Source organism: Urocitellus parryii, chromosome 6, assembly GCF_045843805.1.
Source record: "Urocitellus parryii isolate mUroPar1 chromosome 6, mUroPar1.hap1, whole genome shotgun sequence".
Lineage (NCBI taxonomy): Eukaryota > Metazoa > Chordata > Mammalia > Rodentia > Sciuridae > Urocitellus > Urocitellus parryii.
In genome coordinates, this window is record NC_135536.1 from 112,569,900 (window position 1) to 112,589,007 (window position 19,108).

Genomic DNA, 19,108 nt, shown 5'->3' on the forward strand with positions numbered 1-19,108 from the left:
ACCTGAGCCAAAGACAGGGAAAAAACAAAGCCACCAGGCAGGTTTTTGTGTTCCAGTTAAAGAACTAAATTTCGTTATCCTCATCAAGAAAATGCACCCGCTGGCCACAATAAATCATTTTTGAGAGCCAAGGGCAGGATACAGTTTGCTTCCATGTGGGGTGTACATAGTGATTATCTCAGAGGAAGGAGGCCAGCTTCCATTTCTAGAGAGGCTTTAAGGGCCACTCATCTGCGAAATGAGAGCGTCTTCCTTTCGGGCCTTCCCCTCTCAGAGGGAGACCAGTATGGTCCTGGGCCCAGGGGAGGCTGCCAGGGAGCAGGCCCAGCAGCTATGAACATCTGGAGGCCAGAGCCTTTCTCTGCCTCTTCCTAGCCCAGCCTCCTCCTCTTCCTCCTGGCAAAGACTCACCTCACCAGGTAAACACCCGGTTTCCTGGGGTAAGAGCCCCTCCCTTACAGGAGAAGGGAAGAGGGTAGAATTGGTGTTTGGAAAGCACCCATCCTGTGCCAGACACCTTGCCAGGACCTTGCATTTGGTTGTTTCACTGTATCCAGTGAGCAGGGTGACCTTATTTTCATTTTATTGATTAGGAGACAGATACTCAGAGAGGTTGAGTAATTAGTCTAAAGTCACAGAGCTGACAAATGGCAGAGACAAGGTAGAAACCATTCTACTTTTTTCCGACTCTACAAACCCTGACTACTATGATTTCTTTATACATTTGTGTAGTACTTTACATTTATGGAGCAAGTAGAGAGGGGAAGAGACTGGGTGGAAAGACCGAAGAAGGACAAGATGTGGGTGATACTGGGAAGAAGGAGACTAGGAGAAGCTCTTGGCTGACATGCTGGCTCTGCCACTTTGCCCACCTGTGATCTGGGGCAAACCTCTCTGAGCTCTAATTCATCAATTGTGTACTATAGATTGTAAACGGGATGGCGGTATCTGCCCAGCTCTGCCCACTGGACAGCTGGAGGGCTGAGCAAGGTGGTCTTAGAGAGAACTAGGGTGTAGGTGGGTCATGGCCAAACTTTGGGGTGGTTCTGTGGATTCCTGGTCCCTTGCTGATATGATGCTACCAGCAGCACAGGACTCATTAGTCCCCAGCCCAAGAGCAACACTGGGTTTAGAGGCCCTGACGTCCTGGTAACCAGGAGCCCAGAGAAGCCAGGGCTTCATGTCTGAAGCAAGAACCCAGAGGAGCAGGTCCTGGCAGGAGGGCAGTGGCCAGACCCGCATCCTGCCTGCGGATAGCAGAACTCAGAACCTCAGCAAGCTGAAGGCCCAGCTCTGGCTGCAGTCCCAGAAGGGCAGCCTCCTGGGTCTGACCTTGGCTCTTGCCTTCCCACTAAGCTGAGAGATCTTCCCCTCCTCCCAGCATCACAGAGTCCCCTCCCCAGGGAGCCCTGGGCCAGGCCTGGGGTGGGCTGGGACTTGCAGGGGCCAAAAGTTGGATGAGCTGGGAACTGACAGCAAGTAACTGGAGAGAGGAAACCTACAGACCTAAGGCATTAATCATCTCTGTGGGACGCCCTGGAGGAGGTGGCAACTGCCTTGGGAGAGCCATTGTCACTCAAGGTCACAGCAGCCCAATTGAGGGAGGGTTATTAAAGAAGGATGGTCCCCAAGCTGGGGCTTCAGGACCAGGATGACCCGAAGCTCCTGTCTGCCATGACACCAAGGCTTTAGTAAAGTGGAGGAGCCCTGCTGTCTCCGGAGAGGCCAACTAGTCCCAGCCACTGTTCCACATTGCCCTTGACCAGAGGTCATCCCCTTAAATCTCGAATGTCCCCTCCCAGGGATCAGAAGAGAGTGATGGCTTGCCCTCACTGGAACTAGCTGGGACCCCGGGATCTGGCTTTGGGCGTCAGAGGCGAAGGGCCCATTCTCAGATCCCTTCTTCACTGCCCCATGATTTCCCGTTGAGGCCCCGCAGCTGCTCCAGCTGCAGCCCTGCGTGGCCTCCGCCTCCCCAGCACAGGGAGGAGGCTCCTCTGCCTGCTGCCTGCACACCCGGCCTCTGATCTCAGAGTGAGCTCAGCCCCTTAGGAATGGGGGCGGGTGAGTGTGAGTGTGTGTGTGTGTGTGTGTGCGCGCGCGCAAAGTGCAGACCTCCGCAGTGCGCGCTGGGCCTAAGCCGACTGCCAGGCCTTCAGCCTCTGGCCTGCACCCTCCAGAATAAACCTTTGGCACTGGACAGCTGGCCCCTCGCTGGCCCCACCCAGGTTCTACCTGTTCACACCTCCCCTGTGGCCTGTCCTCTCCTCCCCTCCGTCCCCCATCCCTTCCCTCCTCTCTTTTCTTACCCGCTATGGAGTCCGGAGACAGAGGAGACACAAGTTTACAGGGGAGAATGCCATGAGGCAACATGTGACAAATTGCTGGAACATTTTTATGCAACGCTGACCTGGTGTCCTGAAACAGTCAATGACACTTAAAAAACCAGGGGATGTGAGTGTTCTAGATTAAAGAGGCAAAGGCAAGGTCACAACCAAACGCAGCCCATGCCCTTTTCTTGTTGTTGTTTGGTACCAGGGATGGAACCCGGCACTTCACCACTGAGCCAGTCCTCCAGCCCTTTTTAAAAATTTTTATTTATTTGTTCTAATCAGTTATGACAGCAGATTGTTCTTCGATTCGTTGTACACAAATGGAGCACAATTTTTTACTTCTCTGGTTGTATACAAAGTATCATCGCTCCATATGTGCAGTCATACATGTACCTAGGGTAATGATGTCCATCTCATTCCACCATCTTTCCTGCCTCCAAGCCCCCTTCCCTCCCATCCCTCCTCTTTGCCTAATCCAAAGTTCCTCCACTCATCCCATGCCTGTCCCCCATTGTGGATTAGCATCCACTTATCAGAGAAAACATTCGGCCTTTGGTTTGTTTGGGATTGGCTATCTTCACTTAGCATGACATTCTCCAACTCTATCCATTTACCTGCAAATGTCATAATTTTATGCTCTTGTATTGCTGAGTAATGTTCCATTGTGTTCCATATATACCACAGTTTCTTCATCCATTTAGGTTGAATTTAGGCATTTAGGTTGGCTCCACAGTTTGGCTATTGTGAATTGAGCTGCTATGAACATTGATGTAGCTGCATCACTGTCAGAATGGCAGTTATAAAAAATACAAAAAACAATAAGTGTTCGCAAGAATATGGGGGGAAAGGCACACTCATACATTGCTGGTAGGACTGCAAATTGGTGCAGCCAATCTGGAAAGTAGTATGGAGATTCATTAAAAAACCACCATTAGACCCAGCTGTCCTGTTCCTTAGTCTATACTCTTTTTGTTTTTCATTTTGAGACAGGGTCTTGCCAAGTTGCTTAGGTCCTCCTTTAGTTGCTGAGGCTGGCCTTGAACATGCCTCAGCCTCCAGAGTCGCTGCGATTTACAGGCGTGTGCCACCATGCCTGGTTCCGTCGACTTTTGTTGAATTCACAAAATAAAATAGCTGCAAAAGACATTTTGAGGGAAATTTGAATATGGACTGCATATTAGATGGCACGGAGGGATTTTTCAGTTCCTTTGATGTGACAGTGGTGCTGGGATCGAGGAGGATATTGCCCTCCTTTGTGGGAAATGCGTGCAGCAGTAATAAGGAGGCAGGACTCATGATTTTTGCAAATTCCTTTCCAGTAATTCCACAAAAGAAGAAAGAAAGGGACTTGGGGAGCGAGGGGGAGAGAAGCAGCTGGTGCTCGGGAGGCAAAGGGTCTCTTTGCTGAAGTTGGTGGGAGAGCCCGGGCTCTGCAGGCTCCAGTCCAGGGCTCTGCCGTAAACACTTGGCCTGGGCACATGTGCAGTATACCTGCAGGCCCAATGAGGTGGCCCGTGGGTCAGCAAGGGCCCTCCCAAAACCAGATGAGATGGCTTTCAGTCTACCAGCCACTGGCAAGAGGCCAGCAGGACGTGCTGTGAACCAGCCCTGGAAAGACCCCCCACACCACCATCCTGGGAAGCAGGCCGTCCTCCATCTAGAACCTCCCAGGCCCACTCTGGGGGACATGCTCAGTGGAAGAATTGCCTGCTGAGTGCAGCCCCCAGGCTGGGGACTGAGGTCTCCCATGACACAGGGTCCAATTCAGAAGCACCAGCTGGGCACAGGGGCAACCATCAGAACTGGCCAAGGGATCATCCAGAAGCATACGGGGTGCCCATCAGGAGCCTCTGCCACAGCTGAACTGGGGCGGTGGGAGGGAGGGAAAAGGGCAGGAAGTGGGAGACACAGAGAGAGCAGGGGTTGGAGAGGAAGAGGGAGAGTGGAGGAAGAGGAGGAGGAGTGATGTCAGACACAATAACAGACACAGGGACAGGGCAGCTGAGGGCTCCCCCAGGGCATCTGGGTAAATGTGGGTGTTGTCAGGGGAGCCCAGGAGATCCCATCAGGTCAGTGTGCCCTGTCCTGGGCACATGGTGGCAGCATGGCATCGACTCCTCCCAAGCCCTCAGAGCTGGTGCAGATATCAGCCTCCTTTATATAGGAGCAGATGGAGGTGGCACAGAGAGGTTAAGTAGCCTCCTCATGTCGCACAGCTAGTCTGTAGCAGAGATGGAAGTTGAACTCAGCTCGGGGTGGCTCCCAGTCCTTTGCTTGTGACGATTTCCTCATAGCCCTCAGGAGACCCTGTGGGAGGAAGGAGCACAGAGCTGGGCCACTCTGCCTCTAATGAGGCCACCTGCTCCCATCCCCAGGGCCCAGCTGTGGCTATGCTGGACTAAAGGAGAACTTGTCAAAGTCCCCAACTGCCACACCTGGACTCTTTGGGTTCTGGTGGAAGCTGAGGTGTTGTCCCTTACTCGGGTGGGCTCCCTCCAGGGAGGGACCAGCTGTCCAGAAAGAGCACAAACCAGAGTTCAGTTCTGCTCAGAAGAGCTTGGTGTCACCTCCTGACGTCACAGAGCAGGGAGGGAGAACTTGGGGCCAGGAGAGGCCCTGAGTGTCTTGGGCTCTGAGGAGGCCTCTGGGGGCCAGAGTCCGATCCGAGTCAGGTCCTGAAGGCCGAGGTTGGGCTGGGCAGAGGGGGAGGAAAAGGCTTTGCAGGCCAGAAGGCTCCAGCAAGGGGCTGGGGGGTGGTAGGAGCAAGCTCAACACCTCTCTTCCATGGGAACTGTGGAATCTAGAATGTTCTACCTGGAAGAGACAGAGTGAGTCCCAGCTTTTCCCCCTCCCATTGAACTTTTACCAGATCCACAAACCACCCATCCTATATTTTTCAGACTTTATTTTTCTTTGAATCGATTCTTAAAAATTAACCTCATAGGGCTGGGGTTGTGGCTCAGTGGTCGAGCACTTGCCTCCTATGTGGGAGGCACTGGGCTCGATTCTCAGCACCACAAATAAATAAGTGAATAAAATAAAGGTCCGTCAACGACTTAAAAAAAATCAAAGAAAAAAATAAAAAAATCTCACTGACAATAGTATCTGTGACACCATGGAATTGGCATGTATGTTATGTTTTTTTTTAATGCAAAAGAAAATAAACACACAACTATTAATATTAGAAACTTCATCTCTGGGCCATGTGAAGGGACCTTGAGTGACCACCTGGGATTCCACTTTGGGGATGGATGATGTCACCCAGGAACTGGACACCAGAGAGGGGAAGGATTTGCCAGAGAGGGGAAGGCCTCAGGGCAGCAGTGGCCACAGGCCCCCGTCCTGGGCTCTCCAGCATGACTGTTCAGATGTCTACGTTCATATGGCCAGCAGAGAGAGCAGGAGGTGGGAGAGGGTCCAGCGCAGCCAAGGCGAGAGGTGGGGAGCCATGGACAGTGGGAGATGGCCCTCTGGGATGGAGGCGCCCTGGGGAAGTGGAGAGGGGCAGGGAGGAAGGGGCCAAGAGCTGGGGAAGCAGCTTGCCCACGGTGAGGAGTCCTCCCTGGGACTGCCCTTGGATTCTGAGCTTCCCCTTCCTTCCAGAAGCCCTGGTGGCCCAGCTCCTGGCTTTGCTTAAACCAAGTGCAAAAGGCAAATTCCCAGAGTTGGCTTCCTGGTCCTGTGGGGGTGTTCCCTTTTGTTTTTCCTCCCCTGGGGAATTTCAGTGTGTGTGTCTGTCTTGCTGGGGGAGAGTGGGGGAGGGCAAGGAAACCGGATCCAAGTGCTGATGTCAGGGCTCCATCCACAAAATACTGGATTCTGCAGGCCCGCACTGGGACCCAGGAGTCTGTGTTTGTAGTAGGTGGTGTGGGAGGCTCAGAGATCTCCTCCACCCCCAGTGAGTTTGATACAGGTGATTCTTGGGCCTCACATGAAGAATCTTGCTCCAAAAGGAAGTCTGGCGTAGGAAAAAAACCTATGCTTAGGCCTCTACTCTGCTCTGTGGCCTTGGACAGTCACTTAACCTCTCTGTGCCTGATGATGATGATAATGGTAACGATGGCAATGATGATGACATGTGGGACTAAGAGGTTTCTGAGGATGCCCTTGTGGATTAGAAACTTTAGAAAGAATCTAGAAGCTCTAACAAGAGGAGGGGTCAGGGGGTTGTGCATAAATGAACATCCCCCTGACCCCTGGCCATCAGCATTGTTTCAGTCTCTGGGATCACCCAGCCCCCCGCCTGTCTTCCCATACTGAATTTGGACCCTAGGTGGCAGTCCACGTGTGGTTGGTTTGCTCCCTCACTTGGCATGGTCCTTGGTAATGAAAGAACCCTACCATCTTTCTGGAAGGTGGGATGGGCATGGGCACCTAAAACAGGAAGTGTGTGAATGCCCATGCCAGTCTCTGCTCCCGCAGGACTTTGGTAGGCACAGGGCTGGCACATCGTGGGCCCAGAATTGGTGGAGGCTGTACCCTGCGCCCCCAACTCCCTGAGTGCAGGCACCAGGACTTGCTCACCTCCTACACCCCCGACTCCCGGTGCCCAGCCCAGACCCTTCACAGAGCAGGGACCTGCCTGACCCTCCTCTCTCCTGGCCCCTCACAGATGTCCTGGCGCCCGCAGTACCGCAGCTCCAAGTTCCGGAACGTCTACGGGAAGGTGGCCAACCGGGAGCACTGCTTCGATGGGATCCCCATCACCAAGAATGTGCACGACAACCACTTCTGTGCCGTCAACGCCCGCTTCCTGGCCATCGTCACCGAGAGCGCGGGAGGTGGCTCCTTCCTTGTCATCCCCCTGGAGCAGGTAGGTGGCCCTGGGCTCTTCATGGGACACCACACAACAATGGCAGGCCCGGGAGCCAGGAGACCTGAGATTTCTTTCCAGAACTTTCCCAGAGGTGTGCACTTGGATAAGCCACTGCCCTCGGTGTCCACGGGGTTCCCTTCCTGAGGGACTGGAACGCTTCTCCCAAGACCAGCCCGGCTCTCAGATCAGCTCCCCGGGCATCCTTTGGGTTTGGAGCTGGAGCGGATGAAGACCCCGCCACAGGTGTATGGGCATCTGCAAAAATATCCCACTCTTTAAAAAATCATGGCCCTCCACCGAGAGCCTGGCCATGGCGTACCTCCCCCTCATCTCTGCCGCCAGCTAAAGGTCCTCTGCCTTCCGTGGATGTTGATGTGGATACAGCAGGTTCAGTCTGCAAAGCCTAGATCATGAAATTTTTAAGTTGCAGCCATTTGGGCGGAGGCCCTGGGGGCCTGTGGGAGGTCACGCGCCTCAGGGAAAGTGCTGGCTGTCAGTCCTGCTTGTTTATGGCTCAGCGCCCCTTCCTGGCCTGACTCATCCCACTCCCACCAAACCGCTCCCCTGTGGAAGGAAGGAAGCCCTGCTTCTGCTGGCTGTGCCGGGGATGGAGTTTTTTAGTCTCTCCTACCCACAGCGGGGTATCAAAGTTCTAGAAAAGTCTCAGATCCTCTTTCCCAGTGAGGAGGCAGCTTCGAGGACCCCCGAGGACTGGGCCTGATACACAGAGATGTCCCTGGAGCACTGAGTGTGCTTGGAGGCGGGAGCCTGGGTTCTGCCGCTCTCTGGCCGCAGGCTTGGGTGTTTCTCAACCTCTGCCCTTGTTTCCCTGTGATGGTCCAACAGGGATCCTAAGTCCTCCCCTGTCTGCATCTGCCTTGGCCTCAAGTGGGACCGGACAGGAAAGCTGCTCATGAGCCACATGCAAGGCTAAAGATGTTTTGTTACTTTCTTGGAAAACTTGTCAGCTCTGCTGGTGAGCTTCTGAGATGTAGTCTGTCCCCCCTCCCGGGACAGATGGCCTCGGCTCTGTCGGCCTTGGGATAGCACAGCTCCAGGAACCTGGCTGTGTGTGTGTGTGTGTGTGTGTGTGTGTGTGTGTGTGTGTACAGGGGATTGAACCCAGGGGTGCTAAACCATGGAGCCACATCCCCAGCCCTTTTGATATTTTATTTAGAGACAGGGTCTTGCTAAGTTGCTCAGGGCCTTGCTAAATGGCTGAGGCTGGCTTTGTGCTTGTGATCCTCCTGCCTCAGCCTCCCAAGCTGCTGGGATTACAGGCATGCGCCACCGCAACTGGCTCCCGGCTGGTTTTTATTGGGGCACAAGCCCATTGCAGACATTCTGCCACTCTCCACTTTATTATGGCTGGCAAGGGTCAAGTCAACCCCCATAACACAAATGAATTCCAGGTGGATTAAAGATCTAAACATTAGGAAAGAAGGAAGGAAAGGAGGGAGGAAGGAAGGGAAGGAGGGAGGGAGGGAGGAAGGAGACTGTTAGTATGTTAGAGAAAAATGGGGAATATTTTTTAAATCATGCCAAGTAAAAAGGCTTCTGAAGCAAGACAAGATCTCCCGAATCATTAAAGAAATGATTAATAGATTAGAATAAACTTTGTAAATAATAGTTTCTGAACTACAATATTCCTAAGCAAAATTAAAAGGAAAGCCCCTGCAAAAAGATGTCCAAATATCATGTCTCAATAAAAAATAAGTAATTAGGGAAGTCCTAGCTCCTTATAAAAAGCAGAGGTCACAGAAAACTGTGACTTCTCTCAAAGTGTTTTACTATGAATTAAAAAATAAAAAGCCATAGTGCTCTTAAATATTTAGAGTGTTTTTAAAATCAAGGCAGCTGTATTTTTTATATAAACATCCTCTCAGTTTAGTACACAGTTTTTAACACCCAATAAAAGATAACATTGAATTCACATTGTAGAAATACCCAACATCTGCTTATCTTGTATTTTGCATTAAACCTGAGGACATTTTTTGCATGTATTAGGAATTGAATGAGATATTCAATAATACAGCTATGACTAAAGGTCAAAAATGCTCACTTGTAGCCAGGTGTGGTGGCACATGCCTGTAATCCTAGCAGCCCCAGAGGCTGGGGCAGGAGAATTGTGAGTTCAAAGTCAGCCTCTGCAAATTAGGGAAGCCCTAAGTAAATCAGAGGGACCCTGTCTCTAAATAAAATGTTAAAAAGGGCTAAGGATGGGGCTCAGTGGTTAAATGCCCCTGGGTTCAATCCCCAGTATCAAGGGGAAAAAAAAAAGCAAAAAAAAGAATATTCACATATTTTATTAAAAACCACTAGTGTCCTCGTATATAAATTAGAATGTTTTTGATAAAAACCTATTGATTACAGAAAAAGAAAAGCTACACACTTGGGCACAATCTGTGCAGTGTATAACAGACCAAAGATTTATGTCCAGAGTATATAAAGAGCTCCAGAAAAATCAATAAGAAAAAATTCAAAAGTGAGCATGAGAGATTCATAAGCAATTCACAGAAGACAAAATACATCTTTTAGCTGCTAATTGGAAAAGGTTGAAGAATCAGGATCCTCAGTGTTGCCCAAGGTGTGAGAGAGCCGGTGCTCCAGGGGTGCTCCAGTATGCTCTTAGGGAGATACCGATGAGGCAACCAGCGGTGTCCATTGTATTTAAAGGTTCATGTCCACTGGCCCAGCAATGCCACAGGAGTTTGTCCTGCAGAGCTATTCTCAAGTGTATTTAAAAAAGAAAAATGTTTGCAGCATTTTGTAGTATTTGATTTTTTAAAAGCAAACCTCAATTTCAAATTCTTTCCAATAGAAATAAAATTTCTGTCAGATTGATTAATTTCTCAACTCTTCTCCCTAATTTCTGTAATGGTAACAAAACATTTTATATTGTTGGTAACCCTGGTCTAGAATACAATCAGACATTGTAAGCACTTTGCAGAAAACAGAAAAGACAGCATAGTATTCTTTACAAGGATAAATTGACCAATTTAGAAATATGTAATACATATGTACCTATGCATGTATTTTTGTATGCACATTTTCCTTTATTTGTTCACGTTCTGTGATGCAGTTTGTGTAACTTGATCAATCATGATAATGACGGCTCCTACTACCAGTTGATTCCTTTTGTTTTCTCTCATTTCAAGAAGTTTTCACTTTATGTAAGTATTCTATAATTTGTGCAACATTTTATAATAGAGAAAAATTGCAAGTCCATCAATAAGGAAGCAGGTAAACAAATTTCTTTTTGTGTGGACGCCATGCAGTCATCAAAACTGATCTTGTGACCAAGAAGAGACGCATGCCTATAATCCCAGCAACTCATGAGGCTGAAACAGGAAGATTGCTAGTTCAAGGCCAGCCTCAGCAACTTAGAGAGGCCCTAAGCAACTTATCGAGACTCTGTCTCAAAATAAAAAATTAAAAGGGCTGGGAATGTGGCTCAGTGGTAACATGTCCTTGGGTTCAATCCCTAGTACCAAAATAAAACAACAACAACAACAAAACACCCTGATTTTGTGAATCAGTCCTTCTCAAACAGTCTCAGGATCACTTTTCAAGTCTTAAAAATTATTAAGGGGTGTGAAGAGTTTTTTTTTAATATAACTATCAATTTTTAGCATATTCAGAATAAAAATGAAAGAATCATAAAATATGTATTTATTAATTCACTTAAAATAATGGTAACAATCAGATGAGGTGGTGCACACTTATAATCCCAGTGACTTGGGAGGCTGAGGCAGGGGGATCCTGAGTTCAAACTCAGCCTCAGGAACTTCGTGAGGCCCTAAGCAACTCAGCAAGACCCTGTCTCCAAAAAAAAAAAAAAAAGGTGGGGGATATGGCTCAGTAGTAAAGTACTCCCAGGCTCAAAGTCTGGTACTTAAAAAAAAAAAAAAAAGATTACCTATTTTATATTGTCCTAGAGGACATACTTTCATGAAAAATAACTATACTTTCCCAAACAAAAATAAATAAATAAATAAATAAAAATAAAAAAGAGATTAACAAGAAAACTAGCACAATTTTATGCTTTTGCAATCTCTTTAATGAGAGTCTGGCTTGATACGGATGCCAGATTCTGCATCTGCTTCTGCATCCAGCTGTTGCCCTGCGGCCCATCAGGCAGCCTCTGGAAAACCCACTTGGGAGAGAATGAGTGGAAAGGCCACCAAGGTCCTTAGTGTCATTATGAGAATGTTTCAACTCAATGGATTCCCTGAAAAGGTCTTAAAGATCTGTCGAGGTCCCCAGACCCATTTGAGAACTGCTGACACAGAGACGTATTCAATGAGAAACGATGATATACTGTCAAGCAAAAAATAAAATAAAATAAGAAGGGGGGGCGCAATCTATGATCAATCACATTAAAAAATATCTATCTGTCTGGAAAAAGATATTTCAAATGTTAAAGGTGGTTGGTTCTCTCCCCCCTGGGAAGCACAGTGCTCTCTTTCTTCTTTTTGTTTTAGCATTCTAATTTTTTTTTAAGAGAGAGAGAGAATTTTTTAATATTTATTTTTTAATTCTCGGCAGACACAACATCTTTGTTTGTATGTGGTGCTGAGGATCGAACCCGGGCTGCACGCATGCCAGGCGAGTGTGCTACCGCTTGAGCCACATCCCCAGCCCTGTTCTAATTTTTTTTAACAGGGAATACTTAATATCATGGGCTTTAGGAAAAAGTTATGAATGTGCTTGTGTACCTGGTTGGAGGAGGGGCTGGGGTTTCAGAGGCCCCCAACATCCTCACCTGGGCACTAGGCCACCCCTGGCTCTGCCGGCTGCCCACTCCTGCTCCAAGGGACGTCTTCCTCTACCTGGAACATGAGCACCCCCGTGCTCCGACAGGGATGGATGTGTGTGCAGCAATGTTTTCTCTAAGCACACATGACGACCTGCTCACTGTAGAAAGTCCACACAGAGCTGAATTCCCAGGGTGAGGGGCATGATGGGGGTCCTGACCAAGGATCAGCAGGACCTGGGGTCTGGGAACTATATGGAGCAGGTGGCACCCCCAATAAAAGGGCTGCTCAGGAATCAGGGCAGCCTTGGCCCCAAGGCCTGGGCCACACCTGCAGTCCCCTTCGGTTAGGGCTGGGCCTCAGGCATGAAGGGGATATGGCTCAGTGGGACTCCTGAGGCACAGGACTGCCTGGCTGGTGCTGGGGGAGCCAGAGAAGGCAGGGCTATGAACGGTCACAACAATGGCAAATGCAGACCCCTGGTGTATCGGGCAGAGCTGCTTCCTGTCAGCCAACTTTAGGAAAGAGAAGGCCAATTATTTTAACTTCAGTTTTCTTTCTCCCAGTTTGGTAGAAATATCTCCTAAAACAGTTTGTATATTACTCAATACATAAACACAGAAAAGACCTTGGCCATTTCTTGGTGTCTCCTGGTCGTGGCTTTGCATGTTCCTTATGAGCTGTGGACACAATGGTGCACACCTGTCCCTGTACTGAATGGCTCCAGGTCATTGTCCTGAGCCACCAGCAGGCCATGGGTTGTCTGCATTAGCAGTTCTGACCACCTCCTCCCCCACCATCAGGGGTCTCTTCCATCCCTTTCTTGCTTCTCTGAGAGGTTTGAGCCAGAAGAGGGTAGAACTTGCCCAGGACTTCCAAATCTCTGCCCCGAAGCCAAGCCTTGTGAGGGAGGCTCAGAATCTTCCAGAAAGCCTTTCTGCTTTGGTTAAGACTCCCTTACAGCCAGCTCACTTGAGGTTTCAATATGTCTCATCAACAATCTTCCTCCGGGGTAGGAAGCCCTGTCCACCACCAGCACGAACAGCTCTAACAGTGCTGGGCCTATGAACGCCAAGGGCAGCAGACTCTCTTCATTGATGCTCTCAGCAGATGGGTAGAGCCGTCTGTCCTCATCTCACACTTGGGGAAACTGAGGCTGCAGAGTCAGGCAGGAGCCACACCTGGGCCAGCTTACTGGTCATTGCAGGAGCTGCACCCAAAGCCCACTTGCTTGTTTCCCAGTCTGTGACTTTTTCCACTGCCTGGACACTGGTGGACGGGGCAGTCCTGGTGGCCGGCAGGTCCCCAAGGAGCAGATCTGTTCAGATCCTGAAGGAGTGGATGTGTCTTCCTTGGGGCTCTTGTTCAGGCCAATGCTGTGAAGGCCAGAGCCCGTTTTTTCCATAGTTAACAGGCAGCTACGCGCTCTCGCCTCTGGAGTAGAATGTTAAACTCCAGGGGGATGCAGTCGGCACCCTGATTGCCTGGCACAGCTGGAGGGGCCTTATGAATGTTCCAGCAGCCTGATTATGCACAGGGGCCTCCCCAGGTGCACCCACTTTCCTGCTGCACCCCATCAGCACTGCCTGCCACCTCCAGAGCGAGGCTGCAAGACCAGGGCTGGAGTCACTGCTACTGGTACCCCGACGGGCACCTGGCAGGAAAGAGGAATCAGGGCGTGGATGTCAGGAGTCTGGCTTCTCCCGTAACCCAGCCTAGGCTGTAGGCTTGAGTCACCTGGGAGCTTTCAAGGGTCTAACACGCCTGCTCTTTTGGACTCTCACTAAGCCCCACAGCAAAAGTAGTTACTCTCCCCATTTTACAGATGAAGAAACAGAGGCTCAGAGAAGTCACTTGACTGCACTACATACAAGTGGCAGAGCCAGAGTTTAAGACCAGGGCTCTCTCAGCCACATGCCAGCCCACCTCACAGAGAGTTAAGGAGCAGCATTTCCACTGTCGTGCCTTAAACAGGGATACCTTGGTGACCTCCTCCCATGTGCCAGCACGTGGACGTGTCTCCTGGCAGCCAGGAGAACAGGTGTTTCCTAAACTCCAACAGGTGTGACAGGTTGTAGGGACACTTCCTCTCTGAAGAACTGAGGCAGCAGTCCTCGTCAGCAGAACAGGCAGGGGAGAGGTTCTGCACCGAGAGACCCACGAGAACCTCATTCCTTCAGTTAGGGGACAAGGGCCCAGCCCCCAGTGCCATTGGGCTGGTCTCTGAGGGACCCGTAGTCTTCCTATTGTGGGCTGGGCTGGTGAGTGTTCCCTGCAGGGTTAGTCCTGTGTCTTGCTCCAGGAACCAGCTCCGTGTGGGGCAGGCGAGCTTTTGAACACATGCGTCGTCCTCCATGTACCCTGCCAGCAATGACAACTGACGGCCACTCGCGCCTTCCCTGGAAGCTGAGGTCCCACTTACTTTATGCTCAGATGTAGCCATCTAGGACTCAGGTAGCTGGTCCCTCTGCTTTAAAGCAGCGGCCCAGTCCTGGGGTTGGGATGCTGGGTTCGGCCTCCAGGTGGGGGTCATCCCTGCCGCTCCCCGCCTTCCCTGATCTTGCCCAGGCTCAGCCTGGAGACAGAACATTTCCCCTGGTCTCTGGGATGAGGAGACACATCCTCCTCCTTCACCCAACCAGTGGCCTCCTCTTGCCTTCTCTGTCATCTCTGATGTCTCTGAGGCGGGAAACCTAACCAGGCCTAGGTGGTCGCTGCAGTTCTGGGGTCGGTGGAGCCTCACTGGGGCAAGATGGGAAGCTGAAGTCGGCAAGGCAGTCTTAGGAGAGCAAGGCGTGGGTCAGGAGAGCAGCTCAGGACAGTGACTAGGAACGCAGCCTCCAGGAACAGACAGACCTCCAGTGAATCTCTGCACTGCCACTCAGGTGCTGTGTGACTTTGCATGAGTCACTTTACCCTCCTGTGTCCCAGTTTTTCCTTCTGCCTCGAGATGACGAGGTTGGACCACATGATTTCTAAGGCTCATTTTAGCTCTCACATTCTGTTCCCTTCTAATGCCATTTTATTCAAATGTGTCCTCACGAGTGTGCGGGTAGGCACTGTGTAGGACACAAGAATGGCTCCTTCTCCTCCTCCCTCAAGGCCCATCTCAAATGCTGCCAGTTCCGTGACGCCTTCCCATCCCAGGGCCCATCTGGAGGTAGCTTGTGTCTGCCATGGTTAAAGCCCTTCCTACATGCTCCCTTATTTTCTCCGTGGTTAGTCCATCCTTCCACCCATCCACCCACCCACTCACCCACCCACCCATCCATACAACATAAGGTTTATTAAGCACCTACTATTTCACTCAGCGCTCCTGGACCAAGGATACAACAGGAAACAAGACCAGGTCCTTGTCCACATGGAGTTTAACCTTCCAGTGAGCCCTACCTCCTTACTTTTTTGTTTATTTGTTTGTTTGGTACCAGGAATTGAACTCAGGGCACTCCACCACTGAGCCACATCCCTAGCCCTATTTTGTATTTTACTTAGAGACAGGGTCTCACTGAGTTGCTTGGCGCCTCACTTTTGCTGAGGCTGGCCTTGAACTCACGATCCTCCTGCCTCAGCCTCCTGAGCCACTAGGATTACAGGCGTGCATTACCATGCTTGGCAAGCTGTCTCTCTTGGACTGAGAGCCCAGGAGTGGGGTAACTGGCAAAAGGCAGGTGGGGGGGTGCTCAGCAGGGGAGCATCAGGCAGACTTGAGCCAATTCCCAGAGTCCCAGTCCCATCTCCCGTGGTTGGGGTCTTCTTTTTGCTGGTCCTGGCAGCCTCTCTTTCCTGAGCTTGGGGGGAATGTGTGTCCTGTGGGGGCTGCACCCTCCCCTGAAAGCCCTTCTAGCAGTCTCGCCTTTCTTACTCCAGAAATTGGTGACTAGTTATCTTCATGGCTTGCGGGATGTTTGAGGCCTAATATTGACAGAAGAGTGGGGAGGAAGGTGCCCGGCCCAGTGCAGGGGACTACGGTAAAGTCAGCCTTCCTTGCTGGTCCGAAGACTTTGCTTCCATTCCAACCTCTAATCCCTGCCCTGCACTCAGCATGGAGCTCCTCAAGCCTCATCTCCTCATAGAAAAGCCCTGAATCTTGTCGTTGCCCGTCTGCCATGAGGTCCCCCTCTGCTCCTGGTTCAGAGAGCCTTTTCCAAATCCATTTTTCAGCTCCTTCCTCAATTGCTCTTTGTTCTGCCTTCCACGGGTGCAATTTGCATCTCAAAGCCGATGACAGCCTGAATGTACAGTAAGTGACTTTGGGAAGGGAAGAATTGTGCTCAGAGAGAGGGGAAAGTCGCAACTTTATTCCATTTGTCTGAGGCCTGAGATTGACAGCCTCGCTTTGTGTCTTTCCCATTTTTGGAAGAATGGCTGCTTATTTTTGAGAAGAGCGAAGGCAAGTCTTCAGCAGAAATGCCATGTCGCTCCCTTAATTTATTTCAAGCTTATGGGATGGGCTGTTGTCCGGATTTGGGGTCCCGGAGGCCGGGGATGCCTGGTTGGTGGGCATCGTGGGAGGTAGGAGAATCCATCCCTCTGCCTGGGTCCAGCCTCAGCTGAGCTGTCCCCTGCCCCCATTACCCTCCTTCCTCACAGAACCAGAGGCTGGGGACAGTGGCACCTGCTTCAGGACTCTGAATTCAGGTCCTAACTCCAGCCAGCAGCACTCCGAAGCAGCCTGCCAGTCACTTGATCTGCTCCCCATTTTCCTTCCAAGGCCCGCAGCCCCACAGAGTTGGGGACTAATAGTGTATCCCTCAGTGGCACCGTTCCAAGCTCACAACCACTCTGTGCCTCAGTGTCCCTCTTATGAAACACTGACGGGACTCATGTCTCGGGGTGCTGTGATGATTCAATGGGGTGCTGTTGAGAACACTGAGCTCGCAGCCTGGCACAGATCATGTGCTCTGTACTGGGAGCTGTGGTGACACCCAGGATGTGGTGTGTCGCCTTTTGCCCACCCTCTCCCCCATTTCCCCCCATCCCAGGATGGGCCTGTGGGCTTTGGAACTTGCATTCGGTAAGGACCAGGCTTGTCTCTGGCCTGTGTGCAGCTGTCTGTGTCCTTGGCCATGAGCCTCACCCTGCCTAGAGGGAGGGCCTGCAAAGTAAAGCCATTTTTGCCTAAAAGGAACAGAGAGGGTGGCCCAGGGCCTCCCGGGAGCAGTGACTAGTTGGGCGGCTCCATGCTGAGCTGCTCCTTGCTGAGTGTCTGGAGGAGGGAGAGTGTGGGGAGGAGGCTGGGCTCTTCCGAGGCCCCCTGCAGTGGGCCTGCCTGCTTCCTGAGGTTGGGCTTCTGCCAGGTAAAATAAAATAAGGCAGGAGAAAGCTTCACTGCAGCCGCTGGCATACAGCAAGTGCTCCATAGATGAGAGCTGTGCTGTTTCCATGATTATTATTCTAGTAAGCTCCAGGTTGGGAGGAAAGGGATGCTGGGAATCGGGGACAGGGGCTTTCTGGGGTCTGGCTGGCTCAGATGTTAGCACGAGGCCATTGATGGGCGTGGGTCTGCGATTCTATGCTCTGAGCCCCTTTGAAGCCAGCGCCCCAGCACCCACATCCTCTAAGCACCTCACTGTGCTGTGACAGATCCTGGCCCCAGGAAGTGGAGAAGTGTCCTGTCCCAGGTTGCACCCGCGGCCTCTTCCCAGGGTCCTTGCACTCAGCCACTTGACAGTGGCTCCTCCCTCCCAATGTGTACATGGCGAAGGTTATGGTGACCCAAAGGAGTGTGTTGCTAGGGGATTTCAGTGGGCAGCGAGACCTGCCATACAGGGCAGCCGCCTTCAAGCCGCTCAAGAGGGACCCGGTGGAGGGAGACCCACCGCCTCACCAGGTCGAGCCCGGCTCTGGAAGCTCAGGGCTGTGATGCCACCCCTTCAGGGAACAGAAGGGACAGAGGGTGCGTGAGTCTGTGGGGATGAGGACTGGAGTGACCCGGCTTGAGGCAGACCATCCCCGGGGACCAACAGGGCTTGGAGGCCTTGACGGAGACTCCTGCCCTGAACTTCTCATCACAGCTTCCAGAACAACACCCGCTGTTGGCATCGCCTGGCAGGCTCCAGGCCTGGCGTGGTCCAAGGGCAGTTTCCACCTCTGGAGTGCCTCCCCGCTCCCTGTCCCTCCCAGGGCTCTTATAGGTCATCATGATGGGGCGTGCTGGTCGTGGCATTCCCGGCCTCTTAGAACAAGAGCCAGCTCTGCCGCATCCGGCTCACAGAGCGCTCTGCTTCTCATCCGTCTTCCCCCACTTTTCCTTCCACTCAGCTGCGACCTTGATTTTAGTTGCTAAGCAACCTGTGCCTAAGTCTCCAAGTGGGTCATCAGGTGAACATGGGAGGGGAAAGAGAGGGAGTGGCAATGCTTTGAACTATGTGATTTATAGATGGAGGCGCGGCGGCCCAGAGAGGGCAAGGGACTTGGTCAAAGCTGCATAGCTCATCAGTCCACATTTGTCAGAGTGGTGAACTCTCCAGGATTCCAAACCCTCCACCCCCCACTCTTACCAAGAGAAGCACCCAGGAAGCAGCAACACCTTAGGGACGATCCACGAGAGACAGCCATCCAGCCAGGCAGGGAGGCAGTGTGTCTGGTGATTAGGCGGGCAGGATCTGGCATCGGATGTCCTGGGTTCAAATCCCAGTCCACCACTTACTAACCGTGTGCTGTGGGTCCATTGCCTAAACTGGTTTGTACCTCGCAGTTTCCTTGGTGACAAAGTGGGAGAAATGCTATTGCAGAGTCCAAGACTGTTCTGAGGGTCGGATGAGGAGGTACATGGTCTGGAAGGTGCTGGAGCCTGGGGACTCTCCTGCTCCTGTGACCCAGGTGCAGCCCCGCAGGGTGCCACCCCCACCCCAGCACACCATCCCTCTGGTGGAATCCGGCCTCAGTTTAACTAGGCCACAGGTGTGGTACAAAAGATTTCACACTTTCGTTTCTAATACTGGAGACTTGTTCACCTCAAACAGGCTCCTTAACTTTTTGGGGTAGGGAGACCCCCCTTTGAAGTCTAGAAAAGCCCAGGGATCCCTTCATAGGATAAAGTTTTTAGGTACATAAATGAAATGCAAAGAAACTGATTCTGTGGAACTCTAGCTGTCAATAAGCGTGGCAGGATGGGGTAAGGGAGTGGAAAGGTTTTATATCTCTGCTCTAAATAACAGGATCCAGTGGGAGCCTAATAACGACTCTAATCTCCAAATAGT

At 51.3% G+C, this 19,108-nt stretch overlaps 1 protein-coding gene across 1 annotated transcript in view; it reads left to right on the forward strand.

Moving 5' to 3' along the window:
* The window catches only part of Coro2b (coronin 2B), a 135,738-nt gene that overhangs the window by 58,814 nt on the left and 57,816 nt on the right, over positions 1 to 19,108 (forward strand). The window contains exon 2 of the mRNA XM_026387805.2: positions 6,946 to 7,146. Coding sequence (XP_026243590.1) covers positions 6,946 to 7,146 — 201 coding nt within the window. The remainder of the gene's footprint in view (positions 1 to 6,945; positions 7,147 to 19,108) is intronic.